The 22,393-nt window shown below is 33.4% G+C and overlaps 3 protein-coding genes across 6 annotated transcripts; all 3 read left to right on the forward strand.

Moving 5' to 3' along the window:
* Positions 1–1,830: 1,830 nt before the first annotated feature.
* On the forward strand, positions 1,831–5,025 carry LOC145821989 (uncharacterized). The gene is made up of 4 exons (XM_082918558.1): positions 1,831–2,545; positions 2,663–2,846; positions 3,852–4,000; positions 4,370–5,025. Exons 1-4 carry the CDS (start codon positions 1,831–1,833, stop codon positions 5,023–5,025), a joined length of 1,704 nt encoding a protein of 567 aa, XP_082774684.1.
* Positions 4,950–6,538, forward strand: LOC145822880 (uncharacterized). Of its 2 annotated transcripts, none has more exons than XM_082921311.1 (4): positions 4,950–5,115; positions 5,208–6,010; positions 6,097–6,168; positions 6,253–6,538. In XM_082921311.1, exons 1-2 carry the CDS (start codon positions 5,059–5,061, stop codon positions 5,973–5,975), a joined length of 825 nt encoding a protein of 274 aa, XP_082777437.1. In that variant the 5' UTR covers positions 4,950–5,058; the 3' UTR covers positions 5,976–6,010; positions 6,097–6,168; positions 6,253–6,538. The 2 variants fall into 2 exon arrangements, with proteins under 2 accessions (XP_082777437.1, XP_082777435.1); XM_082921309.1 differs by having other exon boundaries at positions 6,097–6,160.
* Positions 6,539–8,577: 2,039 nt separating this feature from the next.
* On the forward strand, positions 8,578–19,136 carry LOC145822881 (uncharacterized). 3 transcript variants are annotated; one of them, XR_014364719.1, is made up of 3 exons: positions 8,596–9,296; positions 17,759–17,845; positions 18,484–19,089. XR_014364719.1 is itself a non-coding variant. In XM_082921312.1 (3 exons), exons 1-3 carry the CDS (start codon positions 17,547–17,549, stop codon positions 18,745–18,747), a joined length of 444 nt encoding a protein of 147 aa, XP_082777438.1. In that variant the 5' UTR covers positions 8,598–17,546; the 3' UTR covers positions 18,748–19,089. The 3 variants fall into 3 exon arrangements, 1 of the variants encoding a protein (XP_082777438.1); XM_082921312.1 differs by having other exon boundaries at positions 8,598–17,639; XR_014364720.1 differs by having other exon boundaries at positions 8,578–17,845; positions 18,846–19,136.
* Positions 19,137–22,393: the final 3,257 nt, after the last annotated feature.

The following is a 22,393-nucleotide window of genomic DNA, read 5'->3' on the forward strand; positions in this document are numbered from 1 at the left end:
CTTAATGTGTTTTCAAATTATTTTTCCCTTCCTTTTTAAATTTCATAAATACATGCATTGGTTCTTATATGACTAACAACTTAACCGAGTGAAGAGGAAAAGTTAGTTAAAAGGAAGAAAAAATACATGATGAAAGGGAAGCAAGTTAGTTAATCTTCACATTTTATGCACCTTCTTATATAATATTCTCATTTTAGGCACACAATGATAATGTGTTATCAAAAGCTGCATTAGCCCAACGTGCACGGCGAGAACGTGAAAAAAATCAAAAGCCATGTTCTGCATACCAATTGGGACAACGCCTACGACGAGAACGAGAAAGAGAAAGATCGAAGGAATGTATTAACCCAAGACAACCTTCTTTAACACCAAATTGGTAAAAATAAAAAGAATTTTTTACCCAAGACAATCTTGAATTTTTTATTTTTACTATTACCACTTTATTATATAGATTTTAATTTGTTCACAATCTATTTCTGTAGGCCTCCTCCTACAACTCCATGTAGAAATGTTGGTGTGGTCATCCGTGATGAGCACGACCTTAATGTTATCCGTGTTCGTGCGGTAAGTACAAAATCCAGTCAAACATTATATGTATTTTATTTATATAAGATTTTTTTAATCTTTTCAATATTTTATTTATATTTGTTAGGCAAAAGATAAAGAAAATGTTAACCCAATGTCTAAAGGAAAAGAAAAGATGGCTCCTTCCGGCAAGAGAATGACAAATGCATGTCATGTGGTATATATTCTTTTTTAAAAATATGATGCAAAACTAATCAAAATTTTGAATAGTTAAAATATATGAGTGTATAAAATGAATTTATTGTATTATGTTGTTTTTGTAGAATGATTGTAATATGTTTTCCTGTAACTTGCTATTATTTGTATGTGTTTTTCAAATTTATTTATTCTTATTTTGCATGGATACATGTGCATTTATAACGTACTATCCATAAATAGGAAAAAAGAAACGAAGAAATAAAGAAAAAATATATAAAGGAAGGAGAAACTAAATAAGATAGGTTTTTAATTCTTATTTAATATATAAAATAGAAAATAAAGAAAGTGAAAGGGAAAGGGAAAGGGAAAGGAAAAGGAAAAGAGAAGAAATAAAAAGATATAAAGAGAAGAAATAAGAAAAAAAGAAATAAAGATAACATTATTAAAGGTATAAAACAAATAAAATAGAAAACAAAATTAAGAGAAAGGGAAGAAATAAGAAGATAGTTTCATTTTAAGCACAAAATATTCACATCTTTTGCTTCAATGATAAAATATTTTCTTTTTAGGCACAAAATGATAATGTAATATCAAAAGCTGCATTGGCCCAACGGGCACGGCGAGAGCGTGAAAAAATTGAATTTCAATGCTTGCAACGAGAGCAAGAGGGATTAGAAGAATGTGTTCAACTAAGACAACATTCTTTAACACCAATTCGTCGCGATCGCACTCACTTGGAGTGGGAAACAATAACTGAAGATTCTCAGTCGGCACAAAAATGAACAATGGTTACCCATCATTCCACATGTTCGTTTTCTATGCCAAGCACATCTTCAAATTCACAAAGGAATCAGTAAACTATTATGTCTAATCTTGAAATACATACTTTTACTCATACCGTTTTGTTTTACAAAATCTTATTTATACACAAATATTCGTAGGTCTACTCCTATAAATCGATTTTTTCAACAAGATCTATGTACTAATGATGAATTAGAAGATTTGCCTACGAGTATATTAATTGACGCTCGGGCACACAAAGATTTTTGCCGCCATTATCTTGGCAAGATGGATGTATTATGTCCTTATTGTTCAGCCTTACATTGGATGGATGAAAAATTGACAAAATCATCTATAAAGCGTCCCTTATTCAGAACTTGCTGTTTGGAAGGAAAGATTAGGCTACCTTTACTTATTACACCCCCTCCACCACTTCAGGCATTGTATGATGGGAATAATGATCAATCAAAATCCTTTCGAAGTTATACTCGAGTGTACAATGCAGCCAATGCTTTTACGAGTCTTGGTGCTACATTGGATCCTAGAGTACTCAGTGGAAAGGGCCCTACATCATTCACAATTCATGGGGAATTGCGACATCGAACAGGATCACTACAACCACAACCAGGGCAGGATGCGAGTTATGCTCAACTGTATATCTATGACCCTTATTCAGCTTTAGAAATTCGTAATCGTAGAAATCCTAACTTGAGAAGGGATGTTCTCAAAACTATTCAGGATAGTTTGTTGCAAGTCAATGCATTTGTAGATAAATATCGCCAGGCTCATGCCATTTTACATCAATTAGACTCGGCAGGACACAATCTACCTGCTCATCTTCATTACAGTTCAATAACTGATCGACGTCGGTATAACCTACCAACTACAGATGAGATTGCAATTGTAATACCAGGTGATGGAACAGAGGTAAATGGAATGAGAGATATTATTTTACATTTTCGAGGAAATAATGAGTTGATGCAAATTAATGAATGTCACCCAGCATACTTGCCATTACATTATGTTCTATTATTTCCATATGGTGAGCTTGGATGGGAACCTGAGTTGAAATTGTGGAATGTTTAGTATGATCGACCTTCAACTGATCGACTTACTCAAATGAATTTTTATAGTTATCGTTTGTTTGAACGACCCATAGAGTATTCAACAATTTTGAGAGGTGGGAAACTATTTCAAGAGTTTTTGGTAGATGCTTGGGCTGCAACTGAGCAAAATCGATTGACATACTACAAGCTTAATCATGGGAAACTTCGGGTTGAGCTTTACCAAGAGTTGTCAGATATGGATCCAGATTATGTGCGACCTGGACAAATTGGTCAAAGGTTTGTTTTGCCATCTTCATTTACTGGTAGTCCTAGACATATGTTTGAAATCTTTCAAGATTCAATGGCTATCACACGATACAACCAACACCCAGATATTTTTCTTACCATGACTGCAAATCCCAATTGGCCAGATATTACTTCAGCATTATTACCATATCAAAAACCTATTGATCGTCCTGATTTAATTGCCCGTGTTTTTGAGTTGAAGAGAAAATGTTTAATGAAGGAGATAGAAACAAATAAAGTGTTTGGAAATAAAGTTGCACATGTTTTTACAATTGAATTTAAAAAACGAGGCCTCCCTCATATGCATGCACTTTTATTTCTCAAGAGTCCAGACAAAATTCGGACATGTGCTCAAGTAGACAAATTGGTTTGTGCAGAATTTCCAGACCCAAAAGATGATCCTATGCTTTTTGAAACTATCAAATGTTGTATGGTACATGGACCATGTGGTGCTCGAAATCCGCAAGCACCATGTATGGAAAATGGTAGATGCACTAAGAGATACCCTCGAGCTTTCACAGAAACAACAACTATGGGTCAAGATGGATACCCTATCTATCGTCGTCGCAATAATGGTCAAGTACATACTGTGAGAGGGCAAGAAGTTGATAACAGGGATGTCGTACCATACAATGCATATCTTTCAAAACTTTTCAACTGTCATATAAATGTGGAAGTTTGTGCCGGAATGAGATGTGTCAAGTATATACATAAGTACATTTATAAGGGTTATGATCGTACAACGATGGTGTTAGGAATGATAAATGAGATTCAACAATATCTCGATGCAAGGTATATTGGACCTCCAGAAGCTGCTTGGCGAATATTTGGTCATCCTTTGCATGCAGAGATGCCAACAGTTGTACGATTGGCACTTCATTTACCTGGAATACATCGTGTTGTTTTTAACCCAGAAGAGTCATTACAAACGATTCAATCTAGAGCTGGTCAACAAATGTCAACTCTTACTGGCTTCTTTGCATATTGTGCTGCCAGTGAAGATGAATGTCCATTCACTTATCAAGAATTTCCACAACATTTTGTTTGGCTCAAGTCAGAAAAGAGATGGAAATCAAGAGAAAGTAGATATGTAATTGGTAGAATGTACTTTGCTAGCCCTAATTGTGGCGAAAGATTTTATCTACGTTTGTTACTAACCGTTGTCAAAGGACCAAAGTCATTTCAGTCTTTACGCACGGTCAATAATGTTGTGCATGATACATTTAAATTAGCATGTGTTGCAAGGGGGCTTTTAGAAGATGATGAAGAATGGATACAATGCTTGAAAGAGGCTGTAGTCATAAAAACTGGATATCAATTGAGGAGATTGTTTAGTATTATTCTCACCCAGTGTTCTCCACTAAATCCATGTGCATTATGGAATCAATTTTCAACGCATATATGTGATGATCTTGCATATAAGATTTGTACATTGTTTGTCATTTCTAAACCAACTGAGGCTCAAATTGAAGATTATGGTCTCCATCTTTTGAATCAAATGCTTCATGAATCAGGCAAAAGTTTAATTGACTTCCCACCCATGCCACAACCTACTGCAAATTGGAGTGCAGTAGTTGGTAATCGATTGATAGTTGAACATCAACAACTGCAGAGTAAGGCACAACATGAAGATCCACAAATTGCTATTGATTGTCTCAATAATGGACAGCGGAATGCTTATAATACAATCACTTCTTCAGTTTTTCAAAATAAAGGAACTGTTTTCTTTCTGAATGGGGGTGCAGGAACAGGGAAAACATTTCTATACAATACGATTGCATTAAAATGTCGCAGCCTTGGGCATATCGTTGTTACTGTGGCTTCGTCTGGAATTGCATCACTGTTACTGGTAGGAGGTCGCACTGCACATTCAACATTTTCCATTCCGTTAGATGTATTGGAAAATTCATTTTGTGGGTTTAGCAAACAATCATTACAAGCTGAGTTATTTAGAGAAACAAAACTCATAATTTGGGATGAAGTTCCTATACAACATAGACATTGTGTTGAGGCGGTTGATCGTACATTGAGGGATATTTGTGATAGTGAAAAGCCATTTGGGGGTATTACTGTTGTTCTTGGAGGAGACTTTCGACAAATCTTACCAGTTATACCCAAAGGAGTTCGTGAGCAAATTGTGAATGCATCATTAAGACACTCTGTTCTATAGAAGCATATATATATCTTGACTTTGGATTTGAATATGCGCTTGAATCATGAAGGCCATGAAAATTCTAATTTTGCAAATTTCTTGATGGAGGTAACACTACTTTAACCTGTATTATATAGATTATTTTAAATTAATAAATTGTGTTTACACTTACTTTTTTTATTGATTTCACTTTTTTTTAGATTGGGACCAATCCTCAAGAAATCGTTAATCTTCCATCAACAATACACAAATGTCAAGATTTGAATGAATTACTCTCTACAGTTTATCCACAATTGAATATGATAGAGACGTCAACCCCAACATTTTTAACTGAACGCACAATTCTGTCTGCGCGTAACGATGATGTCAGTGACATTAATACTACTGCGTTGAATATCTTTCCAGGGACATTATATACTTATCTTGCAGCAGATAAAATGTCTGAAGATAATGAAATTGATCCTACCATTACAAATAGATATCCTAATGAATATTTAAATTCATTGGATCCTCCTGGGTTGCCAACTTTTAAGTTAGAGTTGAAAGTGGGTTGTCCTATAATATTGTTGAGAAACATTACACCGAAAGATGGACTATGTAATGGTACAAGATTGATGGTTACTAGGTGCGGCACTCGCATAATTGAAGCTCAAATTTTAACTGGAGAAAAGTTTGGCAATTTGGCATTCATACCAAGGATATCTTTGACACCATCTTCTTCAGAAATGCCTTTCCAAATGACAAGACGTCAATTTCCAGTCCGATTGGCATATGCCTTGACCATTAATAAATCTCAAGGACAATCTGTGAAATTTGTTGGGGTTGATTTGCGTATACCAGTGTTTAGCCATGGGCAATTATATGTGGCATTGTCTAGATGTACATCCTTTGATCGTATAAGTATTCTCCTCCCTAAAGATAATTTGGATTCTACTACAAATATTGTTTATCCTGAAGTATTGCTGTAGTATTCTATGCAGATTAAATGACCTTTTTTTAGAAGGTAACCACGTAGATTTATTTCTGTTGTTTATATAACTTTTTAAAAAAATTCAATTTAATAATAATTTGAAATTTGGACTTTTGTAGGATTGGACCGAAAAATCCATGGAGCTTAAAAGGAGAAATACGACTACCTTGCTTCGATGGGGATGTAATAAGGTAATTTCAATCTGAAAGTATTTTTACATGTATATTTCCAACAAATGTACTAATTTATATTTTTTTGTTTCCACAAATTACCAGATTATTGTGCATATTCCTCATTGGGGATACATAAAAGTTGATACAAAGACTTTTTGGAAAGTAATGTGGAGGAAGTTTGGGCAAACGCATATTTGAAGACATGTTATTGACACATCTTTTGTAAAGCATATATATTTTTGGTGTATGACAATATAATTTTTGGTGTATGACATGTTAGTGACACATCTTTTGTAAAGCATACATCTTTTGTAAAGCTTTAACCCACTTTTTGTAAAGTTTTAACCTACCCTTTTGGTGTATGACAGTATAACTTTATTTCTGTTTTTTATTCATTATTTACACTTTTTTTTACTGCCTTTTATATTTTGATATGCAATATAACTTTAAATCTTATATGTTTGTTTCTTAATTTGCATTAAGATTAGGGAGAGTTGTTATTTTATTTGAGTTTTGTAGAGCGTGTAATACAAGCAAAATTGTTATAAGTTCTTTAAGAAGAAAAATATTTCAATATATTTTTTCAGTATCTTTATCAAAAAATGACACAAACTTTATAAATTTCAACATAATACGTATAAATTATAACTACATTTTAATCTTAAAATTATTTACACCGTGCCTTTAGGCACGGGCATACGCTAGTATATATATATATATATATATATATATATATATATATATTAAACTAATAAAAAAATGATTGAAGGGTTGCCTAATGGTTTAGATGCTCCCTTACCGAGCATAAAACTTGAGTTTCATATCTCTACGAATTTAACATTTTTTTTTCTTCTTACTTTCTTTCTTTCTCTTCTCTTGGCCCAAAAATAATAATAATAATTTAAAATTTAAATGAACAACTCAAATGAAAATGGTCTTTTGTCACTACAACAAAAACACACTTTAATGACACTATATTAGTGGCATCTTTTTAGAAAATATCATAAAAATAATATTCAGTGGCACATTTTTTAAAAATGTCACAAAACAACAAACATAAAAGGCTATAGTGACATTTTAATAAACAAATGTCACAACACTACAACAAAAACACACTTTAGTGGCACTATACTAGTGGCATGTTTTTAAAAAATGCCACAAAAATAATATTTGATGGCACGTTTTAGAAAAATGTCATAGAACCACAAACCTATAAGGCTCTAGTGGCATTTCAATAAGGAAATGTCACATCAATTTTATGGCATTTCATAAAAGATTGACACAAGAAATTATTTTAGTGACATTTATTAACAGATGCCACTAAACTTTAGTAACAATGACATTTTTAAAAAATGTCACTAAACTAGGTAGGTGCAAGTTACTTTTTATGACATTAAGTGAAAAGTGTCATAAACAAATATTTTATAGCATTTTGAGAAATGCCACTAAGCCAAAACCTTTCCAAGCAATCTAATGGCTTTTTTGAAAAAATAAGAAATGCCAATATATTTTCAAAATTTTTAAAATGCACAAAATAAATAAATATAAATAAATTACACTCAATATGACATGTTTTTTTAACTGTACTTGCCACATGTACAAAATTGATCAACGGCTTTATATGACTTAATAGGAAAAATAAAATTTCAAATTGCTCTTCTGTACAATGATAAAGTTTCTTGAATTTTAGTCCCCGTAGTTTCAATTAACTCGATTTTGACTCTGAATTTACGAAATTATCTCAATTTATTTCAATTGCATATAATTGTTGAGTAAATTACATCAATAATCCTTACATTTTGTTGTTCCATATAATTTCAATTGACTCAATTTTGACACTTAATTTTAGATTTTACGTCAATTTAGTCAAATTGATAACATCTTTAGGGTCTTTGATAGAAAATGTTCATTGGATTGGTTAAGGTTAAGTCACTGAATTAACTAAGTATTTTGTTTTGCTCCTAAAATGATGACATGTTACATTTGTCATTAAAAAAAAATGCTATCAATTGGACCAATTTGAGGCAAAATAAAAAATTCAAGATTAAAATCGATTCAATTGGAATTACAAAATCTAAAATGACATAATAGCCAAAATAGAAGGACTAATAGTGTAATTAACCCTAATTGTTAGTATTTTTTATTGACAAATATATATATATATATATATATATATATATAAGTGACATATGTCATTCTTTTAAAGGCAAAATAATAAATTTGCTCAACTTGATGAATTAACCTCAACAATTTATTATTATTATTTTTTATTCAAATAAAGCCTTCAAAAAAAAAAAAAAGAACTAGAGATAAACATCAATAGTGAATAGGGCAGCCATCCACTTGAAGATGATGGACCAACCAAACAGGGGGGATAGGGATAGGACCCGCCCACTAAATTGGCCCTGTTTGGTAGAGCTGTGGGAAAGTGCTTATAGCTTATACCTAAACAGTTTATAGCTTATAACTTTCAACTTAAGCTGATTTCCAGCTTATTCTTAAAGCATCTTCTGCCCCACTCAAAGAATAAGCTGTTTTCTGACTTCCACAAAGCTATAAGCTATAAGCTATAAGCTAAACCAAACACATCAAAATAGCTTAAATTAAGCTGAAAGCTGAAATAAGCTGAAATTAAGCTGTACCAAACAGGGCCATTGTCTCCTAACGGTAGCATCTCCTAGCCACTGTGTGAGCCACATTATTCAAAGCCCAACAGACAAAGCGAAAAAGGACTTTTGAGAAACCATGGCAGAGGTTCACAATATCTTGCACCACCATTGCAACACTTTGATCCACTATCTGATGCCCAGAAAGCATGTTGATAATACTTTGAGATTCCCCTTCAAGCGCAATGGAAGTGAAACCTTTCTCCAAACTCAGTTGAACCGCTTCTCTAGCTACAAGTGCTTCTATGAGAATGGCTTTGTTAATTCCTTGAAATTTCCTTGACTAAATGGCCAAAATGTGACCATTGTAGTCCAACCATTCTCAAATTGATGAAGCAAATTTGATTTTGACGGGACAAAGAGGGAGGAGCCAAATAATGAAGTAAGGGTTTATCATTCTTCATCTTTCATACCATCCTTATCTACCATATACACCACAAATTTGTTATGATTTCATCTTCTATGATCAGGGTTCATTAGGTATTCTCTCTCTTTCACACTCTCATCAAACACACACAATTCCTTTATCTTTGTCACTTATTTATGATATTCTTGTTTTAGGGATAAAATTTGAAAATCTAATCTTTTTAACTCATGAATTTATTAATTTTCATCTTTTAATATAAAGGGTTAGTTGTGATTTACTATTATTGTATTTATGTTGTGATTTTATATAATGCCTTGCAAGTGTTTGTTTAAATGCTTCAGTTAGATTTTACATTATTTTGTTTTCTTTTTTTTTTAATAATAAAAAAACCCTTTTTCTATTGGTAAACATGAATAAGATGACAAAATAATACTAATCTCTTTTCATATCATTACTTGAAGAAAAATTCTAAAGTCCTATCTATGTGTTTTTTTTTTTTAAATATTAGTAATCATGGTATTTCTAAAAGTCCTGATATTGTTATGAAAAATTGATTATATTATACCCTATCCCTTCATTGTTTTTTTAATACCTAAAATGGTAGTCTCAAAATAGTTGATTTATAATCTAATTATATTGATTCCAAAGTTAGTGATTCCAAATTGAGATCATCTCAAAACAATTGAGTACTATCTGTTTTCATTTGTTTCCGTGTGAGGAATACTGCTTGTTAGAATTGTAGAATATCCTGCAAGTCAATTATGTTTATTATAATTTTGTTACTTGATTCCAATATTGATCTGTTCCAATCCTTTTTGTGGCTATTATCCTCTTCTTTACATTGAATACCAAGCATTGCCTAATGTTGCATCTACGTTGGTGGAAAGAATGTTGATTAGTGTCTGTTTTCATGGCATGTAGATTTATAGGTCCACATAACATTGAAGACTATATACTACATGCCATGAATCTTTGGATAAGACCAGGGATACCTTACTAAATCTGTAATGTGAAATCATATACACACAATAATAATCTAAACTCATTTTCTCATGTGTAGACAATATATTAAGAGTCAACAAAATAAAACACACGGAAAAACTGTCAAATTACATAACATACCATGTTCAAAAGGGCTGCAAAAACGAAAACACAAACATATCTATCCAATTTTTCTATCATCCCTCTAGGTAGTTTCAGCAGCAAATGCTAAAACCTGTAACAATAAATTTCAGGGGGAGTCCCCTTTCTGATAAAAAGTAAAAAGAAAAATACTTCCAATAGTAAACACAACTACTTTTAGAGGAAACCATTTTGAACCATATGGTCAAAAGTGGAATCAAAAGTGATTTTAAATAAGAACTATGGTAAAGGTTGTGGGTGGAACAGGGGAGGGTTTGGTAAAGTCTTTGAACCCGGCCCCATTAAGGTAATCACTAGGGAAAAAAAAGAGTCATTGAATTATTAAACTTTATATATATATATATATATATATATAATAAAATAAAAAAACTTTTGGTCGTTAACTTGAAATCAAACAAAAAAAGTTTCAAAAAATATAATATTTGGACATAATCATAAATAGTTGAACTAAACTTTTTTTTTTTTTTAAATAAATATTGTGCCCCTCTCAAACTACACCACAATGATTCATACATAACACCAGTTTTGTATAATGCTTTCTCTACATTCCCAAATCTCCACCACCATTTGAATTGCTATTATAATAATGATATTGCATTGACTTTGTAATACTTATATTCTCTCACATGTTTTCCCTTGACATGAGTTGCCTTATAGTTATGCACCAACATATTGAATATGTTATATTCTATATTGTTGTTAGTATTTTATAGTTCTTGCAAAATCAAGTTTAGTCGTTTTTGTCAATCGTAACTTACAAATAGTTGTTATTGATATATGCCTTCTAAGTGTTTCTTTCAATGCTTCATTGAGATTGGTGATATTGATGAATGGGTTGAGATGGTTTATATACTCGTTGAGATGGTATTCTTTGCAGTTTCCTCACCCCTGCATATATGAATGCTTTTAATTAATTTTCACCTTAAAAGGCTTGCATAGTTACATTAAATTGATTGAAGCAAGGTAGAATATTATATGGTCCGAGGGCATCTTTTAATTTGATGCCATTCCACATGTTAGACCTTTAAGTCCTCTAAGAAACCTAACCAGGTATGGCTAGCAAAGCATTTAAAAAGGAATGTTCCAAGAACTTTTTCCCACAACAATTTATTAAATTGCTATCCGATGAACTATCTTAAAATTGCAAAGTTGTTCTATTTTTGGCCTATGGATCGAGATAAATAATATTAATCAGTAAATGCATAATATTTTATTATTATTATTTTGTTTACGAAAGGTAATGTTTTAGATAATCACTAGTCGGGTGGGATTATAGCATGTGGTATTGGGATTCTTAAACGAGAGTATTGCTTGATATAGTGGCTATCAAAGATTCATAATCCTTTTCAATTTTGTTAGGTTAAATTCAATTAATTTGATACTTGTGTATTAGGGATAAGAAGATATGAAACAATGAAACTAGAAATCTCTAACTTTTGCATCAGCATGCTAAGTTTATTCTCTCTACTCATCTTTCACAAAAAAAAAAAAAAAAAAAAAAAGCGTTTTTATCATTTCCATCAAATTAACCATTACATGCAACAAGTTGTTATGCTAAAAATTTGTAAAAGTCGTGTTATGGAGAAATGGAGAAGTATACATGAGTTGAAGGAATTAGTGCAGTAAACTTCACATCTCTTCTACAGAAGACAGTGGATCACTTCTAGCTAGCATACTTACTTTTTGGTGATATAATTAAGCATTTGACAATTTATTTATTTTAGAGTAGAAGGACATGCTAGAGAGCTGATGCAATTGGCATTGATTTAAATTGGATTGTATAGACACCCCATTTTTGATCGCCCTTAAGACTTGGGCGCTACTGATGGTTTACTTGGTGATGAAAGGTGTGCAGTGCAAAGGTTCGATTCCTTCGGCAAGAGGAGAGTCAAATCCCAACCTTACACCTCATTTTGGACCAAAGCTATTTTGAATGGTTTTTAGACCTCAAAACCCTCTCTTTCAAAATATTTTTGAAATAAAGTTCCTACGATGTTCTGAGACTCGCATTTCGTTAAATATTGCGCTTTTCGGTAAACTGAGCAAGGACAAAGTGAAAATGAATGAAAGAGAGATGAAATCTTTGGAAAATCTTTCAAAACACCTTGTTTAGGGGTTTGGAGTTGAATAAAAGAGGAGAAGAGGGAAAAACCAAGTTGGAGAAGAAGATGGGCATGAATTGCTAAGAGAGAGTCGAGCAGCCCTTGCTAAATCAGGCCTATCCTTTTGAATACTTGGATTTCAGCTATGAGGCCACTACCGTTGGAAATATTACTTCCGGGGCTTCATTTTCCAATTAAGAATCTCCTAAATCCGTGTCCGGATGAGGGATATGTAGTTGGTTAAAATTAGGCATCAATCCAATTGGACCGAAACTGAGCAGTCCTTACTAAAAGAGGGATATCTCTTAGCACACTTTGAATTTTGATGCAAGGATAACACCATTGTAAAGATTTCTTCTGGGGCTTCAATTTTCACACAAGAATGACCTGAAAAGGCATCCATATGATGGAGTTATGCTTGCTTCAAGTCGGGGACCAGGACTGATTTTTGCTGCAGATCACTAAGGGAGTGTGCCGACCACAAATGGAGCATGCCGACCATATGTCGACCAGAAATGATCCTTGTAGACCAGAAAAAGTGGTTGGTCGACCAGTTGGGGTGGTTGGTCAACCAGAAATTTCCAGGAAGCCTATAATCTGCAGATATTTCCTTTCCAGCTGTTGTGCACTGCATCAAATATTTCCAAATCAGATATTTCGACCAAATGCTCATATATTGCTATATATTGAGCCATATCTCATATATTAAAGGGTTAACAAGTTTTGGGGAGTCTCTCTCTCTAAAATTTTGTGAGCAAAATTCTAGCCCCTCCCTCTAGAAGCATCATTCTCCTCTTGTTTTTGAGCCTTAAGCTTAGAATTCTCTACACTTTTGCAAAGAGACCCTTAACCAAACTTGATCACCATTGGGCTGAGGTAGCTTGGAACTTTGTTTGAGCTCCAAAAGGCTGATTTTGGCTCAGATTTTGGCTGGTTTTGCTGCTATGCTTCAAGGTGCTTTAAGGGTAAGCACTCCCCCCTTTCAAGCTTGTTTTTACACTCTTGCTTTATCCCCCTTTTTCCATTGTTTTGGACTGTTTTGGGGCTGGTTTTGAACTGTTATAAACTCTATTTTTGAGGCATAAAAGTGTTGGTTTGTGCCTTGTTTGGCTAGGGGGTTGTTCTCCATTTTTGTTCCTTGGCTTGTGAGGCCATTTGTGCAACTTTTCACCACCTTTCAAACCAACTTTTTTGGCCTTCCAACCACTGAATTCTAGAGGAATTTCAATGGTGGAAAGGTAGTTTTGAGGCCCAAAATGGGAGGGGGTGGTCACCCCTCCTCTTGTCTTGTTAGATTGTATTGTTGGCCTATCAAATGAGCATGTATTTCTCCCTTCTTGAGGCTTAGTTTGAGCATATTTTTGTGAATTTTTGGGCCTACTCTAACGCTGTTTTAGGCTGGTTTGGTTGTTTCTTGCATGCTCCTTACACTTGTAGTGTAAACCTTGCTCACTAGCTTTGTATGCTTGCTATTTTAGCCTATAATTCTAGCATGTTTTGGCTCCACTCCAGCACATTTTTGGCCATTATTTAACATTCTTTAACTCTTTTTTTAGTTGGTTCGATCACGTGTTGCATGCTTTTTATACTTGTAGTGTAAATCCTCTTTGCTAGCCTTGCATGCCTAATGAGTTAACTTGTTATTCTAGCATGTGTTGGCTTAGTCTCAGCCCATTTTTGGTGTTATTTTGACATGCCATAACTCTATTTTTGGCTGGTGGAGTCACCTCTTGCTTGGTTTTTGCACTTGTAGTGCAATCTTGCCCATTGGCCTAGTGTACTTGGTGTTTTGGCCCTTCGTGCTAGCTTGCCTTGGCTATACTCCATACATGTTTTAGCATTATTTTGACATTCTTTAGGACTCTTTTGGGTGTTCTTGGCCTTTTGGGGCTTTCTTTGTATAGCTATAGTGTAAATGGCTTCACTAGTCTTGAGTTTTGAGGCCACTACCATGCTATACTTGTGATGTTTGCATGCCTTGGCATCATTTGGCATGGTATTTCAGAGCTTTTATCTTTGCCATACTCTCATGTTTATCACTCTTTAATTATGTTTAAAAGTTATGCCATGATGCCTTGTTTGTGAGCTAATACATGAGCATATCTTTCTTGCCATCTATGCTGCGAGTCTAGCATGTTTTTGCTACTATTTTGACCTGCCTTAGGTCTATTTTGAATGGTTGCGGCCATTTGAGCATTACTTAGTATGGTTGTAGTGTAAAGCCCTTGACTAACTTTGTGTTTCAAGCCTCTTGACATGCTTTCTATGAGCTGTTTGCATGATATGGCACCATTTAACATGTTATTTCAGAGCATATAGCATTGTCATGTTCTCACTTCTTTCACTCTTTGAGTGCTTTTAAGAGTTGTGCCTTTGTGCCTCGTTTATGGGCCAATGCGTATGCATGCATGACTAGGCTTTTGAGCTCCCATCTCAGCATGTTTTGGTCTTTGTTTTGACCTAATTGAGTTCTATCTATGGCTGGTTCAATCATTTGTGCCATGTATTGCATGCCTCTTGTGTAGTCCCCTTCACTAGCTTTAATGCTTAAGGACCCTAGCATGCCATACTCGTGTTATTTGTATGATATGTCATCATTTCTCACATGATTTCAGTGCTTTTACCTATGCCATGCTCTCATATATGTCACTCTTTCAATGTGTTTGAAAGTTAAGACTTTTGCCTTGCTTACAAGCGAATGAATGAGCATGTGTTCTTTGCCCTTTTGTGCCTAATTTTTTGTGTGAATTGGCCACTGTTTTGGCATGGTTTAAGTCTGTCCATAGTTGGTTTAGCCATTTAAACTTGGTATTGCATGACTCTTATGAGATGCTCTTTACTAGTTTTGTTGTTCTTGGCCTCCGAATATGCTATGCATGCTTTGCTTGCATGATGGAATCTTGTGCATGCCACATTTGCATTGATAGGTTGATCATCTTATTTGTGTTGCATGTGTTTGGGTTGGATGTTAATCCGCACACAAGGAATGTGGCACGTTTCGTACTCAAAGTGATGAAACGTGTTGCGTTTCTTGGTCGCTGACTCTCTTGATCAAGCATGATAGAGGCGACGGCTTTTATGTGTTGTTTGTGCATTCATTGGCATTGACTTGTGCAAACTCGGCTTCTTGGCCATTGTGCATTGCGATGCTCGGTTGATGGCCCGAGAGTCAAGAATCGCACTCCCTTGAGCTTGAGAAATGATAGGAAGGGTGGTTGTGCACACATATCTTGCAAATACATTGCTATGCCCCTTGTTGTTCTTTGCTGCAGCAAAACTGGAGTTTGGCAAATTTTCTGGTCTACAGCCAATTTTTCTGGTCTACAGCCAAATTTTCTGGTCTACAGCCAGTTTTTCTGGTCTACAAGTGGTCTATAACCACCTTTTCTGGTCGGCAACCCACCAGGAGGTCCCCATGTTGGAGCAGAAGCAATCTAGAGGTTTGTGCACTTTTTAGAGAACAAATCAAATGCAAACAGAGGCAATTTCAAACATAGTAATGGATTTCCGAGCGAGGCAATCGAGAGCATGCATCCTTCATTGTTCAAGGCAGAGCAGTGGCAGCCTAGTTTACATATCTCACATGCTTAGTTAGTTACCATGATTAGTTAATTTGTTAATTAATTAAAGTGTTGTAATTATTAGTAATTAGTTGTAGCTAGTTATTCAATTTGTGTTATGTAATAATTAGTCTAATTAGCATAATTAGATTAGTTGTTAGCTTAGCTTAGACTTAGCTTAGCTTATTATTTAGACCCTCTGTCGGGAGGGAAAATATTGTAATAAGTGTGCGTGTGTGTGTGAATGTTTTCTAACCCCACATCTTTCTCTCTTTTACTTAACTGCTTTCGATGGTTAGTTTAGGGCATATTTCAATTAGTATACCTTATGCTTCGCATGTGTGCATCATTCATCTGTCTTGCATGCACCGGGCTCGGCGCATCATACAAACTGCATTGTATTTCAATACTAATTTGAATACATGTTATCAAGTTGCATTCACATGACATCTTAGAATAGCTGAGCCTATCTTAGTTACATTTTTTATGTGTTGCATTAGGCATCTTAACATAGTTAGGAGCATGCATGGTTTTCTAACTAGTTTCCTATTTTGGCTCGGAGTACACTGTAAGTGTTTATGCTTTAACATCCTTGTATGTGTGTAAGTGACTGCCATGATAGCATGCTTGCCATGAGGCTAACTGCTTAAGTGTTTTAATTGCATGAATGCCTGTGGATGAAGGCTTCATTACTTGAATTGGAACAATTCATCAAAATGTGCGTTTTAAGGCCACTTGAAGTGGCAAATCATCATGTTTTCTAAGCCCACTTGAGAGTGGCAAATCCCCGTCTTAGCCTACTTGAGGGTAGCAACTTCAAACCATTTTCGAAAAACAAACATGAGATGTTTTGTTCCAACTTGAGTGATTGAGTCTATATTTGTATGCTGTGCGCATCACATAGTAATATAGCTAAAAATCAGAATAAGAACACATGTGTTTTTAAAAACAACATATCATGCTAGTAGAGGCCGATCCTTTGATCGGGCAAGTGGGGGCGCTCATTTCAGGACCTTCCCCTCTCGTACCCAAGTTCCCGAGCCGAGGCAACTTTGGTGATGACGGACACGTAGCCTTAGGCACGAGTCAAGGTTTCCTAAACTTCCCAAAACAAAATATTTAAGTGGCGACTCTGAAATCTGGCAAAGCAGTCCATGTTTGGCGCTTTTGATTTAAAATCGATTTTCCAAAACGATTTGTCGGATTTAGACTCTTTGGTGATTTATCAGTCTTACATTGCACTTTGTGAGATTAGATTCAGAACCGTGACAGGAGTCCGAACTGTAGTGGCTGGAACTACAATTCGCTCTCTCACGCGCTGAGCGGAGTTCGGGGTGGTCTACAGATTGTCCTTGAACTAAATGCCTTGGCACCAGAGCATCAAGTTGCCAAAGTTGATTTATAAGGGTTAGACAATGCTTTCACTTGGTTCAACTTGATGCTCACAATAATACTCTTTCTGTCTTTCACATGTTTCTGCACAAATTCTTTTACATGTTTTCCATTGACATGAGTTGCCTTATAGTCACGCACTAATAAAACAAACCAAGACACAACAATGTATGCTATAGAAGCTAAAAATTCGGAGCTAAGGTCCAAAGTTTCCCATATTGAGCATGCTCCGAATAACTTGACAAACACATCTAACCAGGTAAATTTTTAAATAGAATTTATAAGTTATTAATGTTTTCCTACTCATATATATATATATATACATACATATATCTATGTGTGTGTGCTTGTAAAATTAATTAGTTCAAATCTGGTTAGGTGACAACAGCTTCTAGTCCTCTTGACATGGCAGCTCAATATCAAGTATGGTCCTTGTCATCGATACAAGATGCCTCTCTTACTCAGGTACCCACTAAGAGCTAATCATATATATCACATTACTTCCAGCTTTATTTTAAATAGCATGCAAAACTTGTCTTACAATTAACCAATGAATGAATATTGTGGACCTAAATTCCATTGTTTAAATCTGAACAAAATGTGCTACATAGTAAAAATCATGACATAACGAAACTTGTGTTTTTTATTTTTATTTTCTTGTGAAGCTTCAACAAGACATCTCTCAATCATTTATTACCGCATCGGCTCTTTCTGATTCTCTCAAAATATTGCTTGAAAGTAATTAGTTAATTGTCATTTTTCACAATTACATTTGATTTACATCGTTGAGGTTAGGGGATCGTGATATTGATAATGGGCATGGTTTTGATTATTGTTGATTGGTGCGTTTGGTTGTTATTGATTTTTTAAGCTATTGTTTGATATGGTCTAAAGACTTACGGTTGTTACTTTTATATAATTTGTTGTAGTATGGTGAACCAATTAAGTGATTAAATCATTTGGCTTGCTTATCTACTAGAGAAATGCATATCACTTTCAGTTATGATCATCTTCACTCTGGCACTTTATACTAGTTTATTTTTTAAATATTATTTATTAATTTTAAATATATAATTACTTAAGTAGTTAATCTTGATTTACAGGTAGGAGATATAGTTATTCTAAAAAGTATCATTAGGCTAACAAAAACAGTTGCAATCGGAGTACTTAAAAGCATAGACACATCTGAAGAAGTAGAAGAGGAAGAACTAGGACTTGACTATTGGGAGGTACATGTTCAAGTGCCAGTCAAACCTAATGAGAGCTTGATCCGATCATATGGACTTGTCAAAACAGTTAGACAAGCTATTGGAGTTCATGTTGCTTGGTCTGCTCCAATTATAGCATATTTCTTTCTTAAATACTAATTTCATTAACAAATATATATAAACTTAATATAGTTTCAGTTACCTTTATATGTTTATCTTTTGGATGCAGATTTTATATGTTTATCTTTTGGATGTAGATTTTGCAAGTTATGGATGCTAGCCGAGAATATTTATACAAGTGAGGTTGAGAATTTGGGAACTAATTTTATTTTGATAATTTGTCTCTCTGGAAGATAGATATCACTATGGTTTTTCAGAACATGGTTGGAATAATTTTCTTTTAAATTTTTTTTGCTTTAACTTTGTTAGTAGTAGAATGTTTTATAATTTGGGCAAGGGATTTTTATTGCAATATAAATAAATTTATATTTCAATAATAAATGATTGATTGTGGTTTGAATTTTTTATTTTTATTTTTGATGTGATGATCCTATGATGGTAATAGTTGTGTATTATTATGAAAATATTGCATGATGAATGGATGTCAAATTAATATAGGATGTGGCAATTCATATTCAAATGTTTATAAAATTGATTCAATTTTTATAGGCATTTACGCATGCTTAGTTGTAACTTTTAAAAGTGTCAATAAAAAGAACACATAAATGGCATTTTGCAGTAGTGATAGTAACTTTGCAAAGTGTCACTAAAATAAGTTCCAATGGCACTTATATCCATTTAATGGCACAAATGAATTAGATTTAGTGGCATTTATGAAGTTGTTATAAATATCAATTGTGGCATAACAAGTGTCATTAAAAATTCAAAGCGTGGCATTTTTTAAATTGCAAGTCTTGTTTAATGGCACTTGATAGCGTCACGAATAGTGTCTATCATGACATTAAAATGTCACTGAAAGTGTGTAACCTTAATGGTGTAATGGCACTTAGAAGTGTCACTAACTCTTTTTTTAATGGCGCTTGATAGTGTCACAAATAGTAACTATTATGACATCAAAATGTCATTGAAAGTTTTTAGCCATGATAGTGTAGTGGCACTTGCAAGTATTTACCGTGGCATGGCCACAAATGACACTTGTTCAAAATGCCACAAGACTAAAAAATGTCATTAGAAGAATAGTTTTGTGACACTTTCAAATGTCACTAAATTAAGAAAATGTTGTAGTGTGTATTTGAGTAATGTTCCACATTCTTGTATCTTATATGTAATAGATAAGAGTTGGGTAATGCTATGGTAAGGGTGTGTACTATGTAAGTTATAATATTTGTGAGTTTAATTTTCATAAATGTTATAATTTAATCTTATAGGAGTCATAAAAAATAAAAATAGAAATAAAAATTAACCAAATACCACATAAGATATTAACCAAAGAGCTCTTAGATCATAATTAAAATAATATCATAATTAATATTATAATAAGTCATAATTAATAGCACAATATATCATGACCAAACACCACAAAAATGGTAACCAAATGTGTATGTGAATTACACCCCCATAGAGAGATATTGGTATTTGTAGCATTTTCATATGTATTTCCAATTGGGATATTGGTATTTGTAGCATTTTCATATGTATTTTCACTTAAATTGTCAGGTCCTACTAAATACACCAACAAAAAATTTTCTGTACACCCACCTCCCTCTTGATGCATTGAAAAGTGTACTTCACTCAAATATAGGCGTCGAGAGAAATTATACGAGAGCATTAGCAGCACCCAAAACAATGTCTTGAAAGAATGGCAAAATAATGGTTCGATTAAAAACACCAAGGACCCGGCCCAGTCATAGGTAACCACAAAGCAATCAAATCAGCCCATCGATTAAAAGTCAACCCAATGTCACTATTAATGTAAGTTCTTAACTAATAACATGGACAACATTTATCAGCTGTGTTCCACATTTTTAGATTTGATTGTGCACACAAATTTTGGATACACACTTATGGTTTGATTAATTACAGTATGATGATCCAACAGTTGAAATTTCAAATCAAAATTCACTCAGATCAGATCAATCACGGAGATCAAATCGAACTAGGGTGCGTGTTGTGAGACTCATCAAACCTTGTTTTGAGTCTATGTTGTTGATCCGAATTGTTCATATTGTAAGATTTATCAAACAGATTATCCATACAAAAATTTAAATTAATTGTATATCTGTAACCTCAAAACAAGATCATATACATTTTAAAAAAAATAAAATAAAATAAACAGTTAGTATAATTTTGTTAATCTTTTTTAAAACAATTAGGACTTGATCATGAACAATTAGGACTTAATTTTTTTTTATGAAAAATATGTTCGACAAACTCTATAATATAACCAGTTCGGATTATCAAAATAAAGTCGGAACACATCTCCATTGGACCTCACAACATGCTTAATATGACATTAATCACAGCATGCCCCCCTTTTCCCTTTTTCATTACCTAGATGAATCAATCAAAAGTGCCAATTTTGGTAAGAACCATAAACTCGATCTCATGATATAGACTCATTCACTTCAAAGTTCATCATGTCCACACAAAGTTCATCATGTTCTCAATTTTTATTAGGTAAATGTCAATATCTAATTAAATTAATTTTTTAAATAGATTATCTACTTGGTGGACTCTATAAATTAAACAATTTGAATCATCAAAACAGGTACGTAGTGGGTCTACAATAATGTAAACTAGACTCTTCAATCCAAAAAGTAAATTGGAGCCGTGTTTGCTTAGTACTATGAATAATTCCAACTTTTATCTTGTATTTTCCGAATTATTCAAGACAATTGACTTGAACTTCGAAGATTTTTTTGCACTTATTTCTTTTCCAATCAATTTTTTTTTTCTTTAAAATGCTTTATGAATTTTTACCAATAACTGTCTGAATGATTTTCTGCATTGAAAGGTTAGTTTCCATCTCAATTCATGGACCACTTGAATTTACAATTTTTTTTTTTTTTTTTTCCAGCAAACAATTGTGGAAAAGGCTATTGTGCTAGCCATTCAAAGTTTCCCTTAGAGATTAGTTTTCTATTGATTTCAAGATTGAAAATAGAATAAGGTGACCATGTGATATGGTTTTAGTAGAAAATGACATCCCAATGTTGACTACATGGATTATTTATTATTGAAGTGTAAAAGAACACAAAATATCTAAAACCATTTAAAAGAAAAAAAGAAGTGATTGCTGTTTATATGTCATTTTCTTCAACAAACGGTTCCTCCAAGAATACAGTAAAAAATAAGATTTTGAATAGCATTTCCGAACTTGTATTGTCCGTTTGATTGGAGTGAGAAATATATTAAAAACTGATTGATTAAAAAAAAATTGAAGTAAATAAAGAAAAGTGAAATGAAATTTTATTTTCACCTATGCATTTGGTGAAATCTTTTTTTTTTCTTTTTTTTTGGGTGACAAAATCATAAGAAAATTAAGATCTGAGATAAGAATTGGCTACTTTTATCAGAAAAATAATTTTCATATATATATATATATATATATGCAGAAAAACTGAAAGACAAGATACTGGAAGTGGATTGTCAATTAAATTTAGGCTAAGTTTGGGAAGACTAAATAAGTGCACTTTTTGTCTTTTTGGACTAAAATATTGAGGTTGAAAATATGGATGTTTGGGTTAACTTTTTGACTTTTTATTGAAAAATGTGTAATAAAAAATTGTAAAAATTGATTTGTAGAGAAAAATTTGAATTGGGAGTTGTGCAACCGTAATTGTTG

Source organism: Camellia sinensis, chromosome 3 (genome assembly GCF_055761805.1).
Source record: "Camellia sinensis isolate YWXY chromosome 3, ASM5576180v1, whole genome shotgun sequence".
Lineage (NCBI taxonomy): Eukaryota > Viridiplantae > Streptophyta > Magnoliopsida > Ericales > Theaceae > Camellia > Camellia sinensis.

Coding starts and splice junctions, on each gene's coding strand:
- LOC145821989 (XM_082918558.1), top strand. CDS start 1,831: ATGGATGAAAAATTGACAAAATCATCTATAAAGCGTCCCTTATTCAGA. Junction 2,847..3,851: donor CCTGGACAAATTGGTCAAAG/GTTTGTTTTGCC, acceptor TTGTGCTGCCAG/TGAAGATGAATGTCCATTCA. Junction 4,001..4,369: donor TGGCGAAAGATTTTATCTAC/GTTTGTTACTAA, acceptor TTCATGAATCAG/GCAAAAGTTTAATTGACTTC.
- LOC145822880 (XM_082921311.1), top strand. CDS start 5,059: ATGCGCTTGAATCATGAAGGCCATGAAAATTCTAATTTTGCAAATTTC. Junction 5,116..5,207: donor TTGCAAATTTCTTGATGGAG/GTAACACTACTT, acceptor ACTTTTTTTTAG/ATTGGGACCAATCCTCAAGA.
- LOC145822881 (XM_082921312.1), top strand. CDS start 17,547: ATGTATGCTATAGAAGCTAAAAATTCGGAGCTAAGGTCCAAAGTTTCC. Junction 17,640..17,758: donor TGACAAACACATCTAACCAG/GTAAATTTTTAA, acceptor AAATCTGGTTAG/GTGACAACAGCTTCTAGTCC. Junction 17,846..18,483: donor AAGATGCCTCTCTTACTCAG/GTACCCACTAAG, acceptor CTTGATTTACAG/GTAGGAGATATAGTTATTCT.